The sequence below is a fragment of the Oncorhynchus clarkii genome, chromosome 6 (genome assembly GCF_045791955.1).
Source record: "Oncorhynchus clarkii lewisi isolate Uvic-CL-2024 chromosome 6, UVic_Ocla_1.0, whole genome shotgun sequence".
NCBI classification, from domain to species: domain Eukaryota; kingdom Metazoa; phylum Chordata; class Actinopteri; order Salmoniformes; family Salmonidae; genus Oncorhynchus; species Oncorhynchus clarkii.
In genome coordinates, this window is record NC_092152.1 from 12969352 (window position 1) to 12989733 (window position 20382).

Here is a 20382-nt window from a genome sequence, read left to right on the forward strand (position 1 = left end):
GAGAGGAACGGAGGAGGAGGAGAAGATGGAAGAGAAACAGAGGAGGAGGAGATGGCAGAGGAATGGAGGAGGAGGAGATGGGAGAGGAACGGAGGAGGAGGAGATGGGAGGAGACCGAATGGGAGGGGAGGAGATGGGAGAGGAACGGAGGAGGAGGAGATGGAAGAGAAACAGAGGAGGAGGAGATGGCAGAGGAACAGAGGAGGAGAAGATGGAAGAGAAACAGAGGAGGAGGAGATGGGAGAGGAACGGAGGAGGAGGAGAAGATGGAAGAGAAACAGAGGAGGAGGAGATGGCAGAGGAACGGAGGAGGAGGAGATGGGAGAGGAACGGAGGAGGAGGAGATGGGAGAGGAACGGAGGAGGAGGAGATGGGAGGAGACCGAATGGGAGGGGAGGAGATGGGAGAGGAACAGAGGAGGAGGAGATGGGAGAGGAATGGAGGAGGAGGAGAAGATGGAAGAGAAACAGAGGAGGAGGAGATGGGAGAGGAACGGAGGGTAGAGGGGGAGATGCTCAGGGCTCCCGAGTGGCGCTGTGGTCTAAGGCACTGCATCTCAGTGCTAGAGGAGTCATTACAGACCCTGGCTCGATTCCAGGCTGTATCACAACTGGCCGTGATTGGGAGTCCCATAGGGCGGCGCACAATTGGCCCTGCGTCGTCCGGGTTAAGGTTTGGTCCGGTTAAGCCGTCATTGTTCTTAACTGACTTGCCTAGTTAAAGGTTAAATAAAAAATAAAGAGATGGCAGAGGAACGGAGGGGAGGGGAGCAACAGACCAGAACTATCTTGCTGCACTCCAGTCTGGACGCCTGCTAAGTGGGGCAGGGCGCACACACACACACAATGTGGTACAGTATGTTTCCAAAGAAGATCAGAATAGAGTAGTAAGGTTCTTCAATGAAAAGAACACCCTCCCTACAGTCAAACATGGGGAGGTTTGATAATGCTGTGGGGTTGCGTTGCTGCCTCTGGTACTGGGGGCCTTGAATGTGAGTAACGCATCATGAAATCAGCAGATTATAAAAGGTGATTTGGAGTCCAATGTTCAACCCAGTGTCCAAAAACACGGTCTCCATTGAACACAGTCTCCATTCAGCGAGAGCTGAAAACAAATCCATTACCTATGGCGAGAGCTGAAAACACATCCATTATCTATGGCGAGATCTGAAAACAAATCCATTACCTATGGTGAGAGCTGAAAACACATCCATTATCTATGGCGAGAGCTGAAAACACATCCATTACCTATGGCGAGATCTGAAAACAAATCCATTACCTATGGCGAGAGCTGAAAACACATCCATTATCTATGGCGAGATCTGAAAACAAATCCATTACCTATGGCGAGAGCTGAAAACACATCCATTATCTATGGCGAGATCTGAAAACAAATCCATTACCTATGGCGAGAGCTGAAAACACATCCATTACCTATGGCGAGAGCTGAAAACACATCCATTATCTATGGCGAGAGCTGAAAACACATCCATTACCTATGGCGAGAGCTGAAAACAAATCCATTGCTTATGGCGAGAGCTGAAAACACATCCATTATCTATGGCGAGATCTGAAAACACGTCCATTACCTATGGCGAGAGCTGAAAACAGCAGTTGGTGGAGGGCACCCCTCAAACGTGAAAGAATTAGAGCAGTTTGCTGAAAAGTGAGCCTAATTGCCAGTAGAAAGGTGCAGGAAGCTACAAGAAGCATTTGTCAGGAGTCATCTTGGCCAACAGCTGTGCAAACAAGTACTAGTGTCAGGGTGCCAATAATGTTGTCCATGTTAATTGTATTTATTTTCTGAATTAAATTTCAAACTTAAGTTTGCAAAAATACTATTTATTCTTCAATGTTGAAAATCCAATAAGGTGTGGAGATCAAATGTTTTTTATTTTTTATTTCAACTTTAGAAGAAATTGAGAATTATTTAAGAAAAGTGCAAGGGTGACCTATCATATAGTGTATTTGACCTTAGACAGCACTCTGGGCCACAGGCTAATTATAGTCATTTAGGGCCCTCCCCTCTGCCTGTGACCCCCAGTAAAAGGACAAGGGGGGCATGGGACTGGCCAGTGACTTGGAGGACAGAGCCCTGGAAAGCACACTCACTAATGCAGTCACTCAGGCATCTCCACTATATCTGTCAATGATCTACAGTGTGTGTGTGTGTGTGTGTGTGTGTGTGTGTGTGTGTGTGTGTGTGTGTGTGTGTGTGTGTGTGTGTGTGTGTGTGTGTGTGTGTGTGTGTGTGTGTGTACAGGCATCATGCTGACCCCTCTATTGGGAACCATTTGTTTCACTGGGCTGTTTCCTGTTCCCATCAGCCAGCAGTGGGCTGGGAATTCCTGCATTCCGTAGACAAAAGGGCTTCACAGCGCTGTCACTGACTAGGTGTTTTACTGTGGCCCTTAGGAGCGTCATAACTGAGGTGAGCGAGAGAGCCATGAAAAACAAGAATCACAGCTCAGAGGAGCCAAGAATGTGGTGATTCCTATTTTAAAAACGGACTTGTTAAAAGGGTAGGTAACATAAACGTAACCTCATGCAACATATGGATTTGCATTAGTATACGCATCAAAAGTCCTGCTGCAAAATTACACCTATTTTTCAAGTTATTACATAAAACTGATTAGAATTCCAAAGAATGCCAAAGTCATGCCAGAAAATGTTTTGCGGGGTGTGACGTTATATGAAGGATCCGGCAAGCTAGCCTATTCCCTATAATGTAAACTTCAACAGAAATAACTTCAAATGTATATTGAACAAAAATATAAAACACAACATACATATGTAAAGTGTTAGTCCCATGTTTCATGAGCCGAAATAAAAGGTCCCAGAAATGATGAAAGTCCAACAAAGCTGTTGCCAGAGAATTGAATGTTAATTTCTCTACCGCAAGCTGACTCCTACATCAATTTTGAGAATTTTGCAGTATGTCCAAAATCAGCCTCACAACCGCAGACCATGTATAACCGCACCAGCCCAGGACCTCCACACCCGGCTTCTTCACCTGCGGGATCGTCTGAGACCAGCCACCAGGACAGCTGATGAAACTGTGGATTTGCACAACTGAATAATTTTTGCACAAACTGTCAGAAACGGTCTCAAGGAAGCTCATCTGTGTGCTCGTCGTCCTCACCAGGGTCTTGACATAACTGCAGTTCGGTGTTGTAAAGGTATTTAGTGGGAAAATGCTCACCTTCGATGGCCACTGGTATGCTGGAGAAGTGTGCTCTTCACGGATGAATACCAGTTTCAACTGTACCGGGCAGATGGCAGACAACGTGTATGGAATCGTGTGGGAGAGTGGTTTGCTGATGCCAACGTTGTGAACAGGGTGCCCCATGGTGGCGGGGGGGCATAAGCTACGGACAACGAACACAATTGCATTTTGTCGGCCGTCGCTGTAAATGTTCATTTATTCTTAACTGACTTGCCTAGTTAAATAAAGGTTCAGTTTAAAAAATATATCAATGTCAATTTGAATGCGACGAAATCCTGAGGACCATTGTCATGGCATTCATCCGCCGCAATCACCTCATGTTTCAGCATAATAATGGTCGCAACAATCTGTACACAATTCCTGGAAGCTGAAAATGTCCCAGTTCTTCCATGGCCTGCATACTCACCAGACATGTCACAGATTGAGCATGTTTGGGATGCTCTGGATCTATGTGTACGACAGCGTGTTCCAGTTCTCACCAATATCCAGCAACTTTGAACAGCCATTGAAGAGGAGTGGGACAACATTCCACAGGCCTCAATTAACAGCCTGGTCAACTCTATGCAAAGAGTGTCACAACGTATGAGGCAATGGGCACACCAGATACTGACTGGTTTTCTGATCCATGTCCCTACCTTTAAAGTATCCGTGACCAACAGACGCATATTTCCCATTAATGTGAAATGTATTAATTTGGGCCTAATGAAATGATTTCAATTGACTGATTTCCTTATATTAACTGTAACTCAGTAAAATCTTTGAAATTGCCGCATGTTGCGTTTATATTTTTGTTCACTGTATATATGTATAACTTTGAGCTGGATTACCTGTCTTTGCAATTTGTATATTCTGGTAATAGACGCCCAATGGGCGTTGTTGGTGCCCCCTTGTGTACTAAGCCGGTAATACCGTAAATCCCGGTGTGAGAGAAGGACGGTATGAGGGTACGCGGATAGGAAAATCTGGTTACAGCCCAAACCTACCACCTAACCAGTTATCAAATAATGTTACCGGTATATGCAGTTATATCTTAGCCAGCCAGCTATAGCTAGTTATTTTGCCAGGGACCTCACGATACAATATTATCATGATACTTTGGTGCCAATATGATATGTATTGCGATTCCCATGATTCTATTCCTATTGCAATTCGATACAAGGGTTTTATTGTGTTCCAAACAAATTGCTCACCATATGTCTGCTGCAGAGGCACAAGAGAGAGCCATGAGAAAACAAGTTGAGATCAGTCATAGAAATAAAAGCGCTGAAAATAAATTGGCTCCCTGTTTAAAAAAAAGAACAAGCTATGAAGGAGAAATGGTTTTTGTGCAGGTACAGCCAACTAGCGCAAACATATTGCGATATTGTCAAAATGATACAAAATATCGTCAAAAAGAATATCCCGATATGGAACTATCCATTTTCCCCATCACTATTAGCTAGCCAGCTAACTAGCCTAGATAGCCAAGTAGTAAGCCAGAGAACACCACCAACTAGTCTAGCACAGGCAGGAACCCACAAAACACAACAACAACAAATCCAGCAGATAGAGAGAAGAGTTACCAATTGATGGCTTAGCTACCAAAGAAGAGTCTAGGAGAGGAGCTTCAGAGGGAGAGGCCTTTTCATCAGCCGAGGGAAAGTCAGCTAATCCAATAGCGATATTATGAGGTAAATCCACAGTGAACTTATTCGGTTCATCTCCATCCCTACTGACACTCACAATGTACCCGTAGGTCGGTAGGAAATAGAGGTTGCAGGCTTCACATTCATGCTTGGTACAGCACCTGGTTTCAGTCAGAGTCTCATTCCAAATATTGTCTTCCACTGATTATAGCCATCAAAGTCCTCCGAGGTGAAATTAACACTGCATACAGTAGACGTCCCGCGGTTACCTTACTCCAATTCGCTTGCTTCAACTGGACAAACCGGTCCCACTTTAAAGCTAGCTTCTCGTTTCTGGGCCACAAATGAGTCGTAACCTCATCCTTGTGGGTATTATTACTGCAACCACCAACAACAAACCTCCTTGGCATATTTAGCTTTTTAAAAAGCTGTTGGGTCTGAAATGTAAACTAAAACTAGCTACAGATGACGGAAAACTAAAACAACTCACCTCGCTTGACTACCAAATGCACAGGAGAAGAGGAGATGCACTTTGGTGTATTAATGTATATTGTTTCTTCTTCATGGATGTACATAGTAGTTCACCAATGCCAACACTTGGGCTTGAATGTAATTACATACTAGCATGGCTAGTAGCTAACATTAGCCAGCTGGAGCTAGCTAGGTAACACCAGTTCTCCACATGACATTTACAATAGTGCATTGTGGGTAGTTCCGAAGATATCCGAAAATATGTTGACTACAACTAAGTTACTAAGTCATTGACCACACTACATTGTTACTTTGGTGAGTAAAAACTCATGCTATCTACCCTTTATAACCTGAACAAACAGGGATGTTGTAAGGAGGGTAAGGAGTGTCTACCTGGATGACTAAAAACAAACCAAGGAGTAAGGGAATATAACTTGCTGTGAGCCGAAGCATTGACATACTCTGATTATGTAAAGGTCTGGAATGCTGGCTCTGACCCTCTGGGTGTGTTCTCTTGTTCTGTGTAAGCACAGCAGCTCAGGACAGCTGCCCACCGATGACCAATGTCTTACCAGTAGAGCTCCAGGAACTAAGCTGAGAACTCATGTTTGCACCTTGAACAGACACAAGCCTCCCAGACAGCAACAAGGGGGAAGTTTACTGTTTTTAGACCAAAGCAACTGGATCATCCACAGGACTCTTCTAAACTACCAACCTTTAGGGCAAATGATGGTCTGCTACAGCTTATGGAGGCCACGCTGCAGCACACGGAGAACTCAGCATGGAGTTGTAGTAGGTCGCACAGCTCTACCACATATATATATAATCGATTCCAGCAACCCACCCAGACAGGGAAACCATTGAGGACACTGAAGAGAAACACAAGCCTGTTTACTGAGATCCTACACTGACAACCCAGTTGGGATCTCTTTGTTGAGAGTGTATCTGCCACTGCATTCTGCCAGCATAGAACACAGATTCAGCATGTAGACTGACTGGCTTTTTCCAGTTTGTTTGTGAAGTAAACAAGTCAGTGGCTCAAAGAAGGCTCTTTCATAGAGTATAAATGAGTGGTTTGAGACTGATTGACATCTGGTGACTGGGATGAAAGGGTACAACTCGTGAGAGCATCCGTGATGATTCTGTAATGGCTGAGGGATTGAGGGATTGAGGATTCAACGGGGAGGCAGGGAACGTCAGGGGAAAAGCCGGTGTTATAAATTATCTTCTGGACACAAAGGAGACCCATCTGGGTGGGGGTGTCCGTGTGTGGTATTGTTCTTCTATCCTCATGGGGACCTGAAACCCCCAAATGTCCCCACGAGGATGGTAAAATGAGGGAAATTCTTCCTCGTGGGAACATTTCCCACGTCTCCATGAAGACAAAGGCTATTTTCATTTTAGAGGTTAGGTTTAGGGTTAGAATTAGGGTTAAGGGTTAAGGGTTAGGGAAAATAGGATTTTGAATGGAAATAAACTTTAGGTCCCCAAGAGGATAGAAGAACAAGTGTGTGTTTGTGTGTATGCGTGTGCCCATTAGACACCCACTGTTCTATTAAAAAGTCATGTTGTCCATCGTATACCCAAATGGACCAACTGGCTTTCTGTTTGCGCCAGATTAGCTAAGACACAGCTCCATGAGTAGTGGAGGTGAGATGCCAACTTGTGCCATGGTGATACTACTGCCCCAACACAGAGCCCTTCAGGTCCCACAGTTGCAGAGGCTGACACTCCCATTGTCACTTAGATGGTGGGTCACGACCTTCAATGGGTTTGAATGTTTTTTTTTTTTATTGTAATAAAATACTCCAGTCTGAACTTAAACAACTAAAACCAGGTAGAAAGTGTGTAAAAATGATAATGAACTTATATTTTTTAATAATTTAACCTCTATACTAGTATTTAAAATATAGAGTTATTAGCAGTGCTAATTCACAGATGTGGTTGATTTTGTGGTCTCAAACCAGTGAGCTTAACATTATGGGCAAAATTTAATTATTGACAATAAAAAAAGAAGGGACTGTTGTCATATAATTGGTACATTTACTATCAATATAGAATGAAACATAGTTTTCCAGATTTCAACAACTAAAAACTAAAAATCACCATGCGAATATTGGATGACAGAAAACCTGGTTCAAGGTCCCAAGGTAAAACCAGTAGATGACACGCTCCTAACACACAACAGCTGCAGAGCTAACATAGTTTCACAATAGAGCAGCCAAGCATCCAAAAATGTTACATTAGAATTTCCTTTGGATATTCCCTGTATGATTTCCAATGGCCATGTGTCTCCTGCCTCTCTCCTCAGATTAAAGCCTCCATGCAGTGTTTTAATGTTATTTTTAAATCATCACTGTATGTCTAATAAATCACTGTGTGTGTTTATTTAATGAAAATAACTCCAAAATATAATTGTAATAATTTAGTTCCCCGAGCATCTTTTGGCCATTGAAATGCTGTCTGATTGTGTGGGAGAAATAAATCAGAATATATTTACATACACAGCCCTGATTGGCTGATAGGATGGTCTAGAGCCCACTCTCTTACCCAGATGAATGGTCATTGGTCTATTATAAATCAGATCAGATTGTGATGTCATGATCTGGGCTAAAAACTCCACCCCACCTGAACAGGCAGACATTTCTGCCATCTTTCCAAACAGCTCATACACAAAAGGGGCATTATCATAATTTTCACAATTTCAGAGTGTTATTTTAACCTTCTAGTGCAGAAATATTCAATGTCCCTTTAGTTCAGACACTCTGCTCATCAAAGAACAGACACATTGTGTGCTCTGTGAGGTGGACTGTAATGCTCAGCTTAGTCCCAAAATGACTAAATTGTTATGTATAATGTTCACATCAACGATATAACACTGACTACATAAGAACCAGTACAGTCCCATTTCACTTGGCAATTGATACGTATTGCATCATTAGGCCTCTCTTCCTTTCCATCTCTCTTTCCCTGTCACACGCACCCACGTTTACCCCATTGGGGACTTGTGAGTCCCACACATACAGCATGCAGCTGCAGATAGTGTTAGTACGCTGGGTTAGAGAGTAACAAACTGTACATGACTTGTGGTGTTTTCTGTTCTCTCTCACTGAGAACTTCTGGAGACCACACCAGAGTAAGCATGACACCTTGGTCAGGGACATTCTTCAGTTAGCCCCTCCTAACTCTTAATATGTAAAAGCAGCGGAGCTGGGAACTCACTCAGTAAACTGGCTCATGTAGTCTACTGTATGTTCACAGATCAGTGGAAAGTCGGAAATGAGCGCCTGTACACGCTGGTCCCTGCCACATCAGATACTGTCTGAGATAGACCACAGCTTACTCGCTCTCCCTGTCTATTGCCACCCTATGATTTGTACACCTACACTTCAAAATATAACTTCACTGAAACGCCCTGCTTGACTTGGGAGAGAAGGCAAAGATATGACATGACAACACCGCACATCGACTAGCAGGTGAAAGAAGAGCTAGGACATCAGCTCCTGTGAGAGGCGCTGGGAATCAGATGTGACAGTGATAGCTTCCATAAAAGTGCAGTCAACCTTTGGGGACGGTCTACGTTAATTACCTGTAAACTCAGGGCAATCTGGCGAATGTACATCATGTTCAGGTCCTCCAAAATGCGCAGTTTGTCCTCCATGTCAGCGTATCTGTCCATTGGCATCCCTCGAAGAAATATCCACAAATTGAGGTAGCCTATGATTGAAGGTTTTCACTTCCACGCCCCCCTTTTAAAATGAATTTGTTACAAATGTGAGGCGTTTAAGGGAGCTGAGAACTCAAATTCCCAAGGAAAAAAAATGCTACGAACGCTTATGGTGGCAAATGAAAAACTTAGCAGACAGTAACATGAAGATTTAGAGAAAATACTAATTTTGAGAATGTACTGTTAGATAAAGTACAGCGGTCTCCAAATCCAATGCGCAAAGAGCATACGCAATAAACTTTTTGTCTTTCGAACTATTCAAACCAGTTTCTCTGTTAAAACTGCACAGCACTGACTTTTCCGCGAACCAAAGAGGTAGAGAGACGTGTGCGAGCGCCCTAACAGTATACAGTAACACTGTTCATAAAACATACAGCTAGTCCACAGTGCATATTCTTGGCTACTTCTTTTCAAGCAACAAAGGGCCTCTCAAACACCCACAGTCAACACCCCTCCTGGGCAGTTGCGGAAAGAATGGTCCTTTTTAATGCAATTATTCTCTTTGTGTCCTTGCGTCCTGATTGTGAGGGTGCCGTCTGTCCACTGTGACAAGACCTCTCCGCAAAAGGGCATCGCCTCCGCGGGAACGAACAGCACAGCAACCCCACTGTGCGCAATAATCGCTACAGGAGCCGGGGGAACTCGCGCTAAATTAACCCGTACAACGCGCCTCTCGAAACGGAGCATTAAACACAAAGTGGGAGAAAATAAATAAAGAAAGAGACTCCACTCCCTTTAAAATAAACAAATACGAAATACCAAACAATTAAAGGGGCATCTGGAAAAAAAGGAAGTGGCGAGCAGGATAGCTTTGTTCTTTTCAGACACTTGATAACGAGTGATATTAAAACCGTGTCAGATGGCGCATTACCACACTTAGATAAAACAAGAAAAAAATATGCCCAACCTAACAGCAAATGAAAACCTCGCTATCGTAAGGTAACGGTGACAATGAATGAGATGAGAAAAATATCTGAATTATTCATATTTTAAGAGTGGACATCGTTCGTTTCTGTATATTCACGGACGAGAGGGAACTATTATGCATAATGTCGGACACTGGGGCTTTTGGGATGGTCAATTAAAATGCATATTTGACAATACAAGTCCCGTATGACATAAACCTTTCCATTGCTTACTTAATAATGTATTATAGACTATTCAGGAAAACCCTGTCAATTTAAAAAGAGGCGTCCTCAAACGGAAAACAGGCTAATGGATGGAATTCTCCAATTTAAAAAAATAAATAAAAATTCGCTGGTATCATTAATGAAATTGTGAAAACTATCAGTTGAAACTATAGGTCTATTACTGAATTTGATACTCTAAAAATAGTCTACAATTTAGGGCTTGCAATCGATGGGAAGTGTATTTCCAAGTTGTAGCCTAATAAATAGTCTACAATTTGGGCTTGCAATCGAAGTGTATTTCCAAGTAGTAGCCTATTAAAGATGTCAGGCGTATATGTTTATGAGAAAAATTGTGTTTTCCAAGCATCAGTGAATTTATTAACAGTATAACTTTCCAGTGTTTTCTCAGTTCACGCAGCCAAGTGTTGGTGCCCAGTCTTCAACTCTTGAAGCGCTGGTTCTCTAACTTGCACAGTTATAGTTATTTCTAGGTGTTCCTCTTCACCAGTGGAACTTCGGAGTCCTGAAATTGAGAAAATCCCAAAGCTAAACGTTCTAGAGTCCACTTTCTGCCAAATGTTCCTCTCATTTTCCTCTGAGAAACTTCTGGGGTTATGTCTTCTGTGTTCTTCAAAACAGTAACGAAATGGAGATGGCTGAAATCAAGAAAACTGCTCCCAAATCCGGGCCGATCCCACAATCATTTTCTGTCTCCTGTCTCATTTGCGCGCGTCCTGTAGCGGGTCCAGGCGTTCCAGTGAATTACAGATGATGTGCCAGTGCATCTGGTGTGTGTGTCCTTCCATGTGGCGTGGGAGAGACCGCAATAACTACAAGCGAAGCCCCTCACAGGAAACTGGGGTCATCTCGCGCACAACTCTCACGACCTTCTTACACACATTTATTCCTCTGTTGTTCACAAACACTACAAAATAAAAACACATGTGCACGCACAATTCCCTGCACATCTGAAAACAAATCAACTGTACTAAGCCCCCCCCCCCCCCCACCACCACCACCACCACCACCACCCTCACAGAACACAGGAGCAGTAGCTCACCAGGTCACTTCCCCAAGAAAAGCCTTCAGCCTGAAGTTTAAATTACCCAGCTAATCTTCCTCAGACACTGGGTTAGGCTATGTACAGTAAGAAAATAGATGTATTGTTCTAGTGGAGGGAGGTGGAAAGATAAATAGTGGATTAAAATGCACTGGAGGGAGGGTGTTGGTTCAGAGGTTAAACCTCCAGGTACCACCTAGCAGTCCCCCGAGAAACTCTATCTGACATGTGGAACTCTGCAGCAGCAGGTTGGGCAAAATCCTGTATGTAAGTCACTTGTCAAAACTTCAAAACCACAGTACTAAAACAACATTAGAATGTTAAAACACAAACACTCTTAAACAAGGGAAAGAATCCTCTGCATAGTGCTCTCAGAGGCAGGAGAGTACACCTATTCTCGTTTCTCAAGGCTTCTTTCTGCTGAGAAGAGTTCCAATGCTAGCGGGAGGTGTGTGAAGTCACTCCATTGCCCATTCAGGCATTAGGGCACATCTTTAGATCATGGATTCATGTGATTCTAGGACTTCGAGGCAGTGAAATCTATAGACTCTTTTGATGGAAAAGGTCACATACACAGAGCCAATAACTATTCTAGAATTGTAGCATCAGAACTAATCAGTTGCTTCTTTTACATTACAGAACCATTCTATTATAATGTACCTGCGTCTATGTTCACCATATTTGATCAAATAGGAGAACATGTGGAAAATATGATGACCATGTCCCAAGGTGAGATGGGCCGAGAAAGAGAGAGAATCTTATCACATAACACACACATTCCTCAGTGTGCCAGTCTAGCTTGCCCTGGACCTTACGTAACAGCCTGGGATATTGGGCTACGTTCACAATGCCCGGCGTGCTCTGTGTTCCTGAGCGGATGTGTAGAGTAATATGGGACATTTCCTGTCTGTAATCAGCAGGGTGGAACACACGGCCAGTCGGCCAGTCAATAGGTAGTGGCTATTAGCTACAGACTAGCCAGAGCTGGCCAGTCCTGCTCTTTGTTCCTCACCTGATTAAACTCCACATGATCTAGAGGTCGAAGACTATGATTGATATAGTCTTCAATATTTTGAATCAGGTGTTTTAGTGTGGGGTCGAAACAAAATCCTGCATACACTGGAGCCCTTCAAGAGCAGGGTTGGCCAGTCACTGCTATGGATACATTGGTAGGGGATGAAGGGATGGCAGCTAAGAAGATAAAGGGAGAGTCTCCACTGTCCACTGTGTAACTTTAGCCCATTAAACATTAACCAACCAGCATGATTGAATTGGATTCTTTCACATGAGGAGAGAAACCCCCTGTTGGTTTGACCGTTTACTGTTCAGGTCATCAGTCAACCTACTGAATCACTAGGTTAGATGGGCCTGTCTAAAACCCATTCCAATTCTTATCTCTGGCACAATTATTGGCAAAAGAGGCAATGTTGATTGGTCAAATGAACAATTATTGATTTTTTTTTTGAAATAGGGCTTCCTGTGTTAACACAGTCAGAGTAGGAAAGGGAGTACAGATACATTGTCACGACTTCTACCGAAGTCGGTTCCTCTCCTTGTTCAGGCGGTGTTCGGCGGTCAACGTCACCGGTTTTCTAGCCATCATCAATCTATTTTTCATGTTCCATTTGTTTTGTCTCACCTGGTTTCAATTGGTTTCATCTGGTTTCAATTCCCTAATTACATGTTGTATATGTTCCCTCTGTTTCCCCCATGTCCTTGTGGGGAATTGTTTATTGTAAGTACGTGTGTTTTATGTGACTGGTGCGATACAGGTTTCATGCCCATGTGGTTTGTTATTTTTGTATGCCGGTAGTTCTGTACATTAAACGGATCCGGCTATTTACCAAGTTCTGCTCTCCTGACATACATGGGGACGTGTCGAACTGACCAAGTTCTGCTCTCCTGACATACATGGGGATGTGTCGAACTGACCAAGTTCTGCTCTCCTGACATACATGGGGACGTGTCAAACTGACCAAGTTCTGCTCTCCTGACATACATGGGGACGTGTCGAACTGACCAAGTTCTGCTCTCCTGACATACATGGGGATGTGTCAAACTGACCAAGTTCTGCTCTCCTGACATACATGGGGATGTGTCGAACTGACCAAGTTCTGCTCTCCTGACATACATGGGGACGTGTCGAACTGACCAAGTTCTGCTCTCCTGACATACATGGGGATGTGTCGAACTGACCAAGTTCTGCTCTCCTGACATACATGGGGACATGTCGAACTGACCAAGTTCTGCTCTTCTGCGTTTGACTTCCATGCTACCAGTTCCGCAGCCCTGACATACATGGGGATGTGTCGAACTGACCAAGTTCTGCTCTCCTGCGTTTGGCTCCCATGCTACCAGTTCCGCAGCCCTGACATACATGGGGATGTGTCGAACTGACCAAGTTCTGCTCTCCTGCGTTTGACTTCCATGCTACCAGTTCCGCAGCCCTGACATACATGGGGATGTGTCGAACTGACCAAGTTCTGCTCTCCTGCGTTTGGCTTCCATGCTACCAGTTCCGCAGCCCTGACATACATGGGGATGTGTCGAACTGACCAAGTTCTGCTCTCCTGCATTTGGCTTCCATGCTACCAGTTCCGCAGCCCTGACATACATGGGGATGTGTCGAACTGACCAAGTTGCAAAGGTCTAAAATACTTGAGGGCATTTCTATCAAAAAGGACCCATGAACACAAAACATAAAGTTCCTAGGTGCACATCAACTTGGGTGTCAAATTTCAACCTTTCTTCATCTTCAAAATGTGTCAGAAGTAGAGGCTTTGATAAACAGATGGAAAGGGTCTAGGAAAGCACATTCTTAAAGGTATCAGAAATACATCAAAACACAATGTTGACGTAAAGACCACCGCCAACTAATATCAACACTTATATTTAGTTTTTGACAAATTCTTTACCTTCCGTAAATATTGCCTTCTGTCTCGTAAATATTGCCTTCTGTCTTGTAATTTACAATTACCAACAACCCATATATCTTGAAAATATATCCTAATTTCTCTCCCTCATGAGGAGGAAGGATAATGAAAGTTCACAGAATTAACAAGTAATGGTAATCTATCATATTAGTTATAGTGATTTTACTGATATCAACTTTGTTTATGAATTAAGCGATTCAAACTTGTAATTCAGTTACCAAATTGGTAACAGAAGTACCCCAAAAAATCCTTAATGGAATTACTGCAACTGAATTGCCTTCAATGGGAAATCATAATAGTCATGAACCACAGTTGGGTCACCTGCTATGTTCCTCCCTTCCACCAGCATACCGTTATGTTCAGCTCATAAATGGAAATCTGAACCTATCATAGATTTATGCTTCACAAGTTCACAAGTTTGGATTGCAGTGAGCACAGTACAATACAGTACAGTACAGTAGAGCATAGTACACTGCTCAAAAAAATAAAGGGAACACTTAAACACCACAATGTAACTCCAAGTCAATCACACTTCTGTGAAATCAAACTGTCCACTTAGGAAGCAACACTGATTGACAATAAATTTCACATGCTGTTGTGCAAATGGAATAGACAACAGGTGGAAATTATAGGCAATTAGCAATGCACCCCCAATAAAGGAGTGGTTCTGCAGGTGGTAACCACAGACCACTTCTCAGTTCCTATGCTTCCTGGCTGATGTTTTGGTCACTTTTGAATGCTGGCGGTGCTTTCACTCTAGTGGTAGTATGAGACGGAGTCTACAACCCACACAAGTGGCTCAGGTAGTGCAGCTCATCCAGGATGGCACATCAATGCGAGCTGTGGCAAGAAGGTTTGCTGTGTCTGTCAGCGTAGTGTCCAGAGCATGGAGGCGCTACCAGGAGACAGGCCAGTACATCAGGAGACGTGGAGGAGGCCGTAGGAGGGCAACAACCCAGCAGCAGGACTGCTACCTCCGCCTTTGTGCAAGGAGGAGCAGGAGGAGCTCGGTCAGCACATTCAACTATGTAAAGAAAAAAGTATTTAATAATAATATTTAATTCATTCAGATCTAGGATGTGTTATTTTAGTGTTCCCTTTATTTTTTTGAGCAGTGTATATTGTACTGTACTGAAATATACTGTACAATACTGTGATGTCCAAACTTGTAAAACACGAGGAGAATGACATTCATATTTATTAATTTCTTTGTAGTACAAATCAGGAACCAACGATGTAATTCCATTACCAGGCGTAAATCCACTTCACATACTGTGGTTTAATAACCAAAATAGTTTTGTTTTATTTCCAAAGTCAAGGTGTCATGTCATCGCTGACACCACATTCTTTCTGCAGACATCTTTCAATCTTAATTCGGAGATGATAGCTAACAGAGTTTTTGGGAAACGTGGTCGCATAAAAACCTGAGAAAGATTTTAAGGTAATGTAGTTACTCGTGTTTGCATCTGCACAGTTCTTACACCAAATTCGTTTTTTGTTCATTTTTAAGGGAAATTGTTAAAAGTAGTCCTTGTGTATAGAGTTGTACTGTTTGTTAAACTGTGAAAATCAAATGGTTTTTGTTTGTGTTAGCAGTTGATGTTATTCTTTAATAACACAGACCCCAAAGCAAATCAATGGGAGGAAAATAGGTTTATTCGAAGAGGATAAATCATATAGAAGTAGATGGTCATTCTCCCCTGTCCTCAGTGATGCTCTCCAGTGAACAACGGGACAGAATGTAGTATAACCCAGCCCTAGCCTGTGGTTGACCAATTAGAATTCCTTGCAGTAAAACTGGGTCAAATGGCCAAATAACAAGTATCCTATTTCAGGTTGAATATATAGACCCCATGCCTCTGCATTAATCCCCTATTACAGAAAATCCACCATTTCCTTTGATCGTTAGTACTGCATTGACCTCTCGTCCTCTGTCTCTGCATTGTGTATTTATCTTCCAAATATTCTTATATTTAACATACATTTTCAAGAGAAAAAAACTGAGCCAGAGTGTAATTCTGTTACCGTGGAATCCCATTAATACTATGTGTGTGTAAGTCCTTTCAGTAGGAGAGAGTACCAGAGTCAGATCCGTTTAAGTGTCTCCAATCTGCCAACAGTCAGGCAGCAGGGCAGGGCCCCAAACCACAATAAAAGAACCCTGGCTGTCATCTACCCCCAATCGGTAAACTGAGCCCCACCCACGCCACAGCTCCCACGCACAAACATCAGCATGCGCTGATATAGACACATATAAATAGAAAGACTGTGGGAAAACATACACAAAACATCCCCCCACACACACAAAATCTTAAGGACACTTTGAGACGGTCAAGGACTGTGTGAACTTGTGAGCCAATAAATGATCTATGGAATTGGGTGTTAGTCTGAGAAACCATTTGATGATGCGGTACACTGTCTGTGTGATTCAGTGTGTTTTTCTTCTAGTGGGAGTCAGTAGGAGTCAGTCGGCAGGCGTATCATGCAACACACCTGTTTCACCTAATGATATCGTCTGATGAGCTGTGAAACCAGACAGCAGTCATACAGAAACCTCCGGAGGACACAGACCCAGACAGATGACAGAGGGAATTCACTTTGTTGTCTGTTCTCAATGTGACATCATAGCTCACTAGAATACTGTAAACGAGCTTTCACAATAGTTTTTAACAGATTTTGCAATATAGAGTGATATTATTGTTTTCTATCATTAGTGGGCATGTAGCATGAGAACAGTGAATCACACACTTGGAGCGGTATGGGAGAGTAGTAGTCTATGTCACGTTTTTCCAGCATCAGTAGCAGAAGGAGAGCTAGCATAGGGACCTTTGACACATTTGAAATATCTCAGCAGCATTCTTGGCTGACAACTATGAGAGAGAAACAGTGAGTAACACACACACACACACACACACACACACACACACACACACACACACACACACACACACACACACACACACACACACACACACACTGACACAAGCATTTCCTCCACACTTATCCCTCTGGAGACACTTCAACACCAAGTCAGCTGGAGCCTGCCAGAACTTTCTGTGAGCCTCCAAGCCACTCTCCCTGGCCGCTTGTAAGCCCTCAGTCACTGTACATACGCTAAGCTTCATCCCATCACCCTGTACCTCAATTAACTCGTCATGAGCACATTAGCCAATTCAACTCCATTGATTTCCATCCTCATGAAGGTAACGTCTATATTGTGACAATTCATTGTTTTGTCTCTTTTGGATGAAGTTGGATTTCTATGGCTCATCAATTTGTCTTTTGAGACTCATTTTGATGGATACTCAGAGAGATGAATCCTAGATTTACATGTATATACATTCTACATACAGTAGTTATGTAGATAATAGTTAGACAGAATGAGAAGTTTTTGCTCTGTACTAGATAAGGACATTACACAATGGAACAATGGCTCCCTCTACAGGAACAACTGCAAATGGCGCATTCCATTTTTATACTTGGTGAGACTCTTAGCGCCGCGCACGCACACACACACACACACACACACACACACACACACACACACACACACACACACACACACACACACACACACACACACACACACACACACACACACACACACACACACACACACACACACACACACAGGATGTGAGTACTAAGTGAATCCACAACAAACCAAGAACTCTGTTAGTCCAAACAAAGCAATTAAGAGTAAACAAGTTTGAGGAGAGGTTGAGTACAGCACTGCAGTGTTCAGTTGTCTTGTTTTCCTTCTTTGGGAAGTGAAAGAGAACCACAGCAGAGAGAAACCGCAGACCTATTTTCTATCACCAACTGCCCTCTGAGGCCAGTCAGTGTTCAAATGGGGGCAGTAAGAATGGGAATGGGGTCACTGGAGAAAAATACATTCTGTAGCTATTAAAAATCCATTCTGTCGCTATTACCTGAAGAGGGATTGTAATGAGCATGAAGGGAACTAAACTATAAAAGGGAACCAGAAATGAAAATGAAAATCAAGGCTAAAAGGGTACTCAACAACAACTGAAAATGGACAGTTAGGTACACGTATTGGTGTACAAACACAGTCGCTCATTCCTCCAGACCAACCGTAACCAGTGACCTCAGCCCTTGCAAACTCAACAGCTGTCGAGCATCCAAAAGTTGAAGTGGATTTCACAATAGAGTGGCATTGTTTTCTCAGTCAAATCATAATCAAATTGTATGTCACATGCGCCAAATACAACGGGTGTAGACCTCATCGTGAAATACTTACAGCCCTTCCCAACGATGCAGAGTTAAAAAAATACAACGGGTGTAGACCTCATCGTGAAACACTTACAGCCCTTCCCAACGATGCAGAGTTAGAAAATACAACGGGTGTAGACCTCATCGTGAAATACTTACAGCCCTTCCCAACGATGCAGAGTTAGAAAATACAACGGGTGTAGACCTCATCGTGAAATACTTACAGCCCTTCCCAACGATGCAGAGTTAGAAAATACAACGGGTGTAGACCTCATCGTGAAACACTTGCTTACAGCCCTTCCCAACGATGCAGAGTTAAAAAAATATAACGGGTGTAAACCTCATCGTGAAACACTTACAGCCCTTCCCAACGATGCAGAGTTAGAAAATACAACGGGTGTAGACCTCATCGTGAAACACTTGCTTACAGCCCTTCCCAACGATGCAGAGTTAAAAAATACAACGGGTGTAGACCTCATCGTGAAACACTTGCTTACAGCCCTTCCCAACGATGCAGAGTTAAAAAATACAACGGGTGTAGACCTCATCGTGAAACACTTGCTTACAGCCCTTCCCAACGATGCAGAGTTAAAAAATACAACGGGTGTAGACCTCATCGTGAAACACTTACAGCCCTTCCCAACGATGCAGAGTTAGAAAATACAACGGGTGTAGACCTCATCGTGAAACACTTGCTTACAGCCCTTCCCAACGATGCAGAGTTAAAAAATACAACGGGTGTAGACCTCATCGTGAAACACTTGCTTACAGCCCTTCCCAACGATGCAGAGTTAAAAAATACAAATAGTAACGCAAGAGGAATAAAATACACAAGAATGGAGCTATAAACAGGGTGTACCAGTATCAAATCAAATTTTATTGGTCACATACACATGGTTAGCAGATGTTACTGTGTGTAGCGAAATACTTGTGCTTCTAGTTCTGACAGTGCAGCAATATCAACAAGTAATATTTAACAATTCTACAACTACCTAATACACACAAATCTAAGTAATAAGAATATATAAATATAAATATATGGATGAGCAATGACAGAGCGGCATAGGCAAGATGCAATAGATGGTATAAAATACAGTATATACATATGAGATGAGTAATGCAAGATATGTAAACATTATTAAAGTGGCATTATTAAAGTGACTAGTGATCCTTTTATGAAAGTGGCCAATGATTTCAAGTCTGTATGTAGGCAGCAGCCTCTCTGTGTTAGTGATGGCTGTTTAACAGTCTGATGGCCTTGAGAAAGAAGCTGTTTTTCAGTCTCTCTGTCCCAGCTTTGATGCACCTGTACTGACCTCGCCTTCTGGATGGTAGCGGGGTGAACAGGCAATGGCTCGGGTGGCTGTTGTCCTTGATGATCTTTTTGGCCTTCCTGTGACATTGGGTGCTATAGATGTCCTGGAGGGCAGGTGGTTTGCCCCCGGTGATGCATTGTGCAGACTGCACCACCCACAACCGCAGGGCTCTCCAGAGGGTGGAGAGAGTTGCCATACCAGGCGGTGATACAGCCTGACAGGATGCTCTCAATTGTGCATCTGTAAAAGTTTGTTAGGGTTTTAGGTAACAAGCCAAATTTCTTCAGCCTCCTGAGGTTGAAGAGGCGCTGTTGTGCCTTCTTCACCACACTGTCTGTGTGGGTGGACCATTTCAGTTTGTCCGTGATGTGTACGCCGAGGAACTTAAAAGATGTTCCACCTTCTTCCCTGCTGTTCTGTTGATATGGGTAGGGGGGTGCTCCTTCTGCTGTTTCCTGAAGTCCACAATCATCTTCTTTGTTTTGTTGACATTGAGTGAGAGGTTATTTTCCTGACACCACACACCGAGAGGCCTCACCTCCTCCCTGTAGGCTGTCTCGTCATTGTTGGTAATCTAGCCTACTACTGTGTGTGTGGGGGTTGTGTGTGAGTGAGTGTGAATATAGTCCGTGCAAGATAGCATTAGTGCAGATAGTCGTTTA

The 20382-nt window shown here is 43.2% G+C and overlaps 1 protein-coding gene across 7 annotated transcripts in view; it reads right to left on the reverse strand.

Annotated features, from left to right (window-relative positions):
- Positions 1 to 20382, reverse strand: part of LOC139410635 (rhotekin a) — a 106510-nt gene that overhangs the window by 56893 nt on the left and 29235 nt on the right. For 2 of the 7 annotated variants that reach the window (XM_071155984.1, XM_071155980.1), the window contains exon 1: positions 8911 to 9119. The exons of 4 other annotated variants lie outside the window; for them this stretch is intronic. In XM_071155984.1, coding sequence (XP_071012085.1) covers positions 8911 to 9006 — 96 coding nt within the window. In that variant the 5' untranslated portion in view covers positions 9007 to 9119. Of the gene's footprint in view, positions 1 to 8910; positions 9674 to 20382 lie in introns of those variants that run through there. One more of the 7 variants, XM_071155983.1, reaches the window with a different exon arrangement.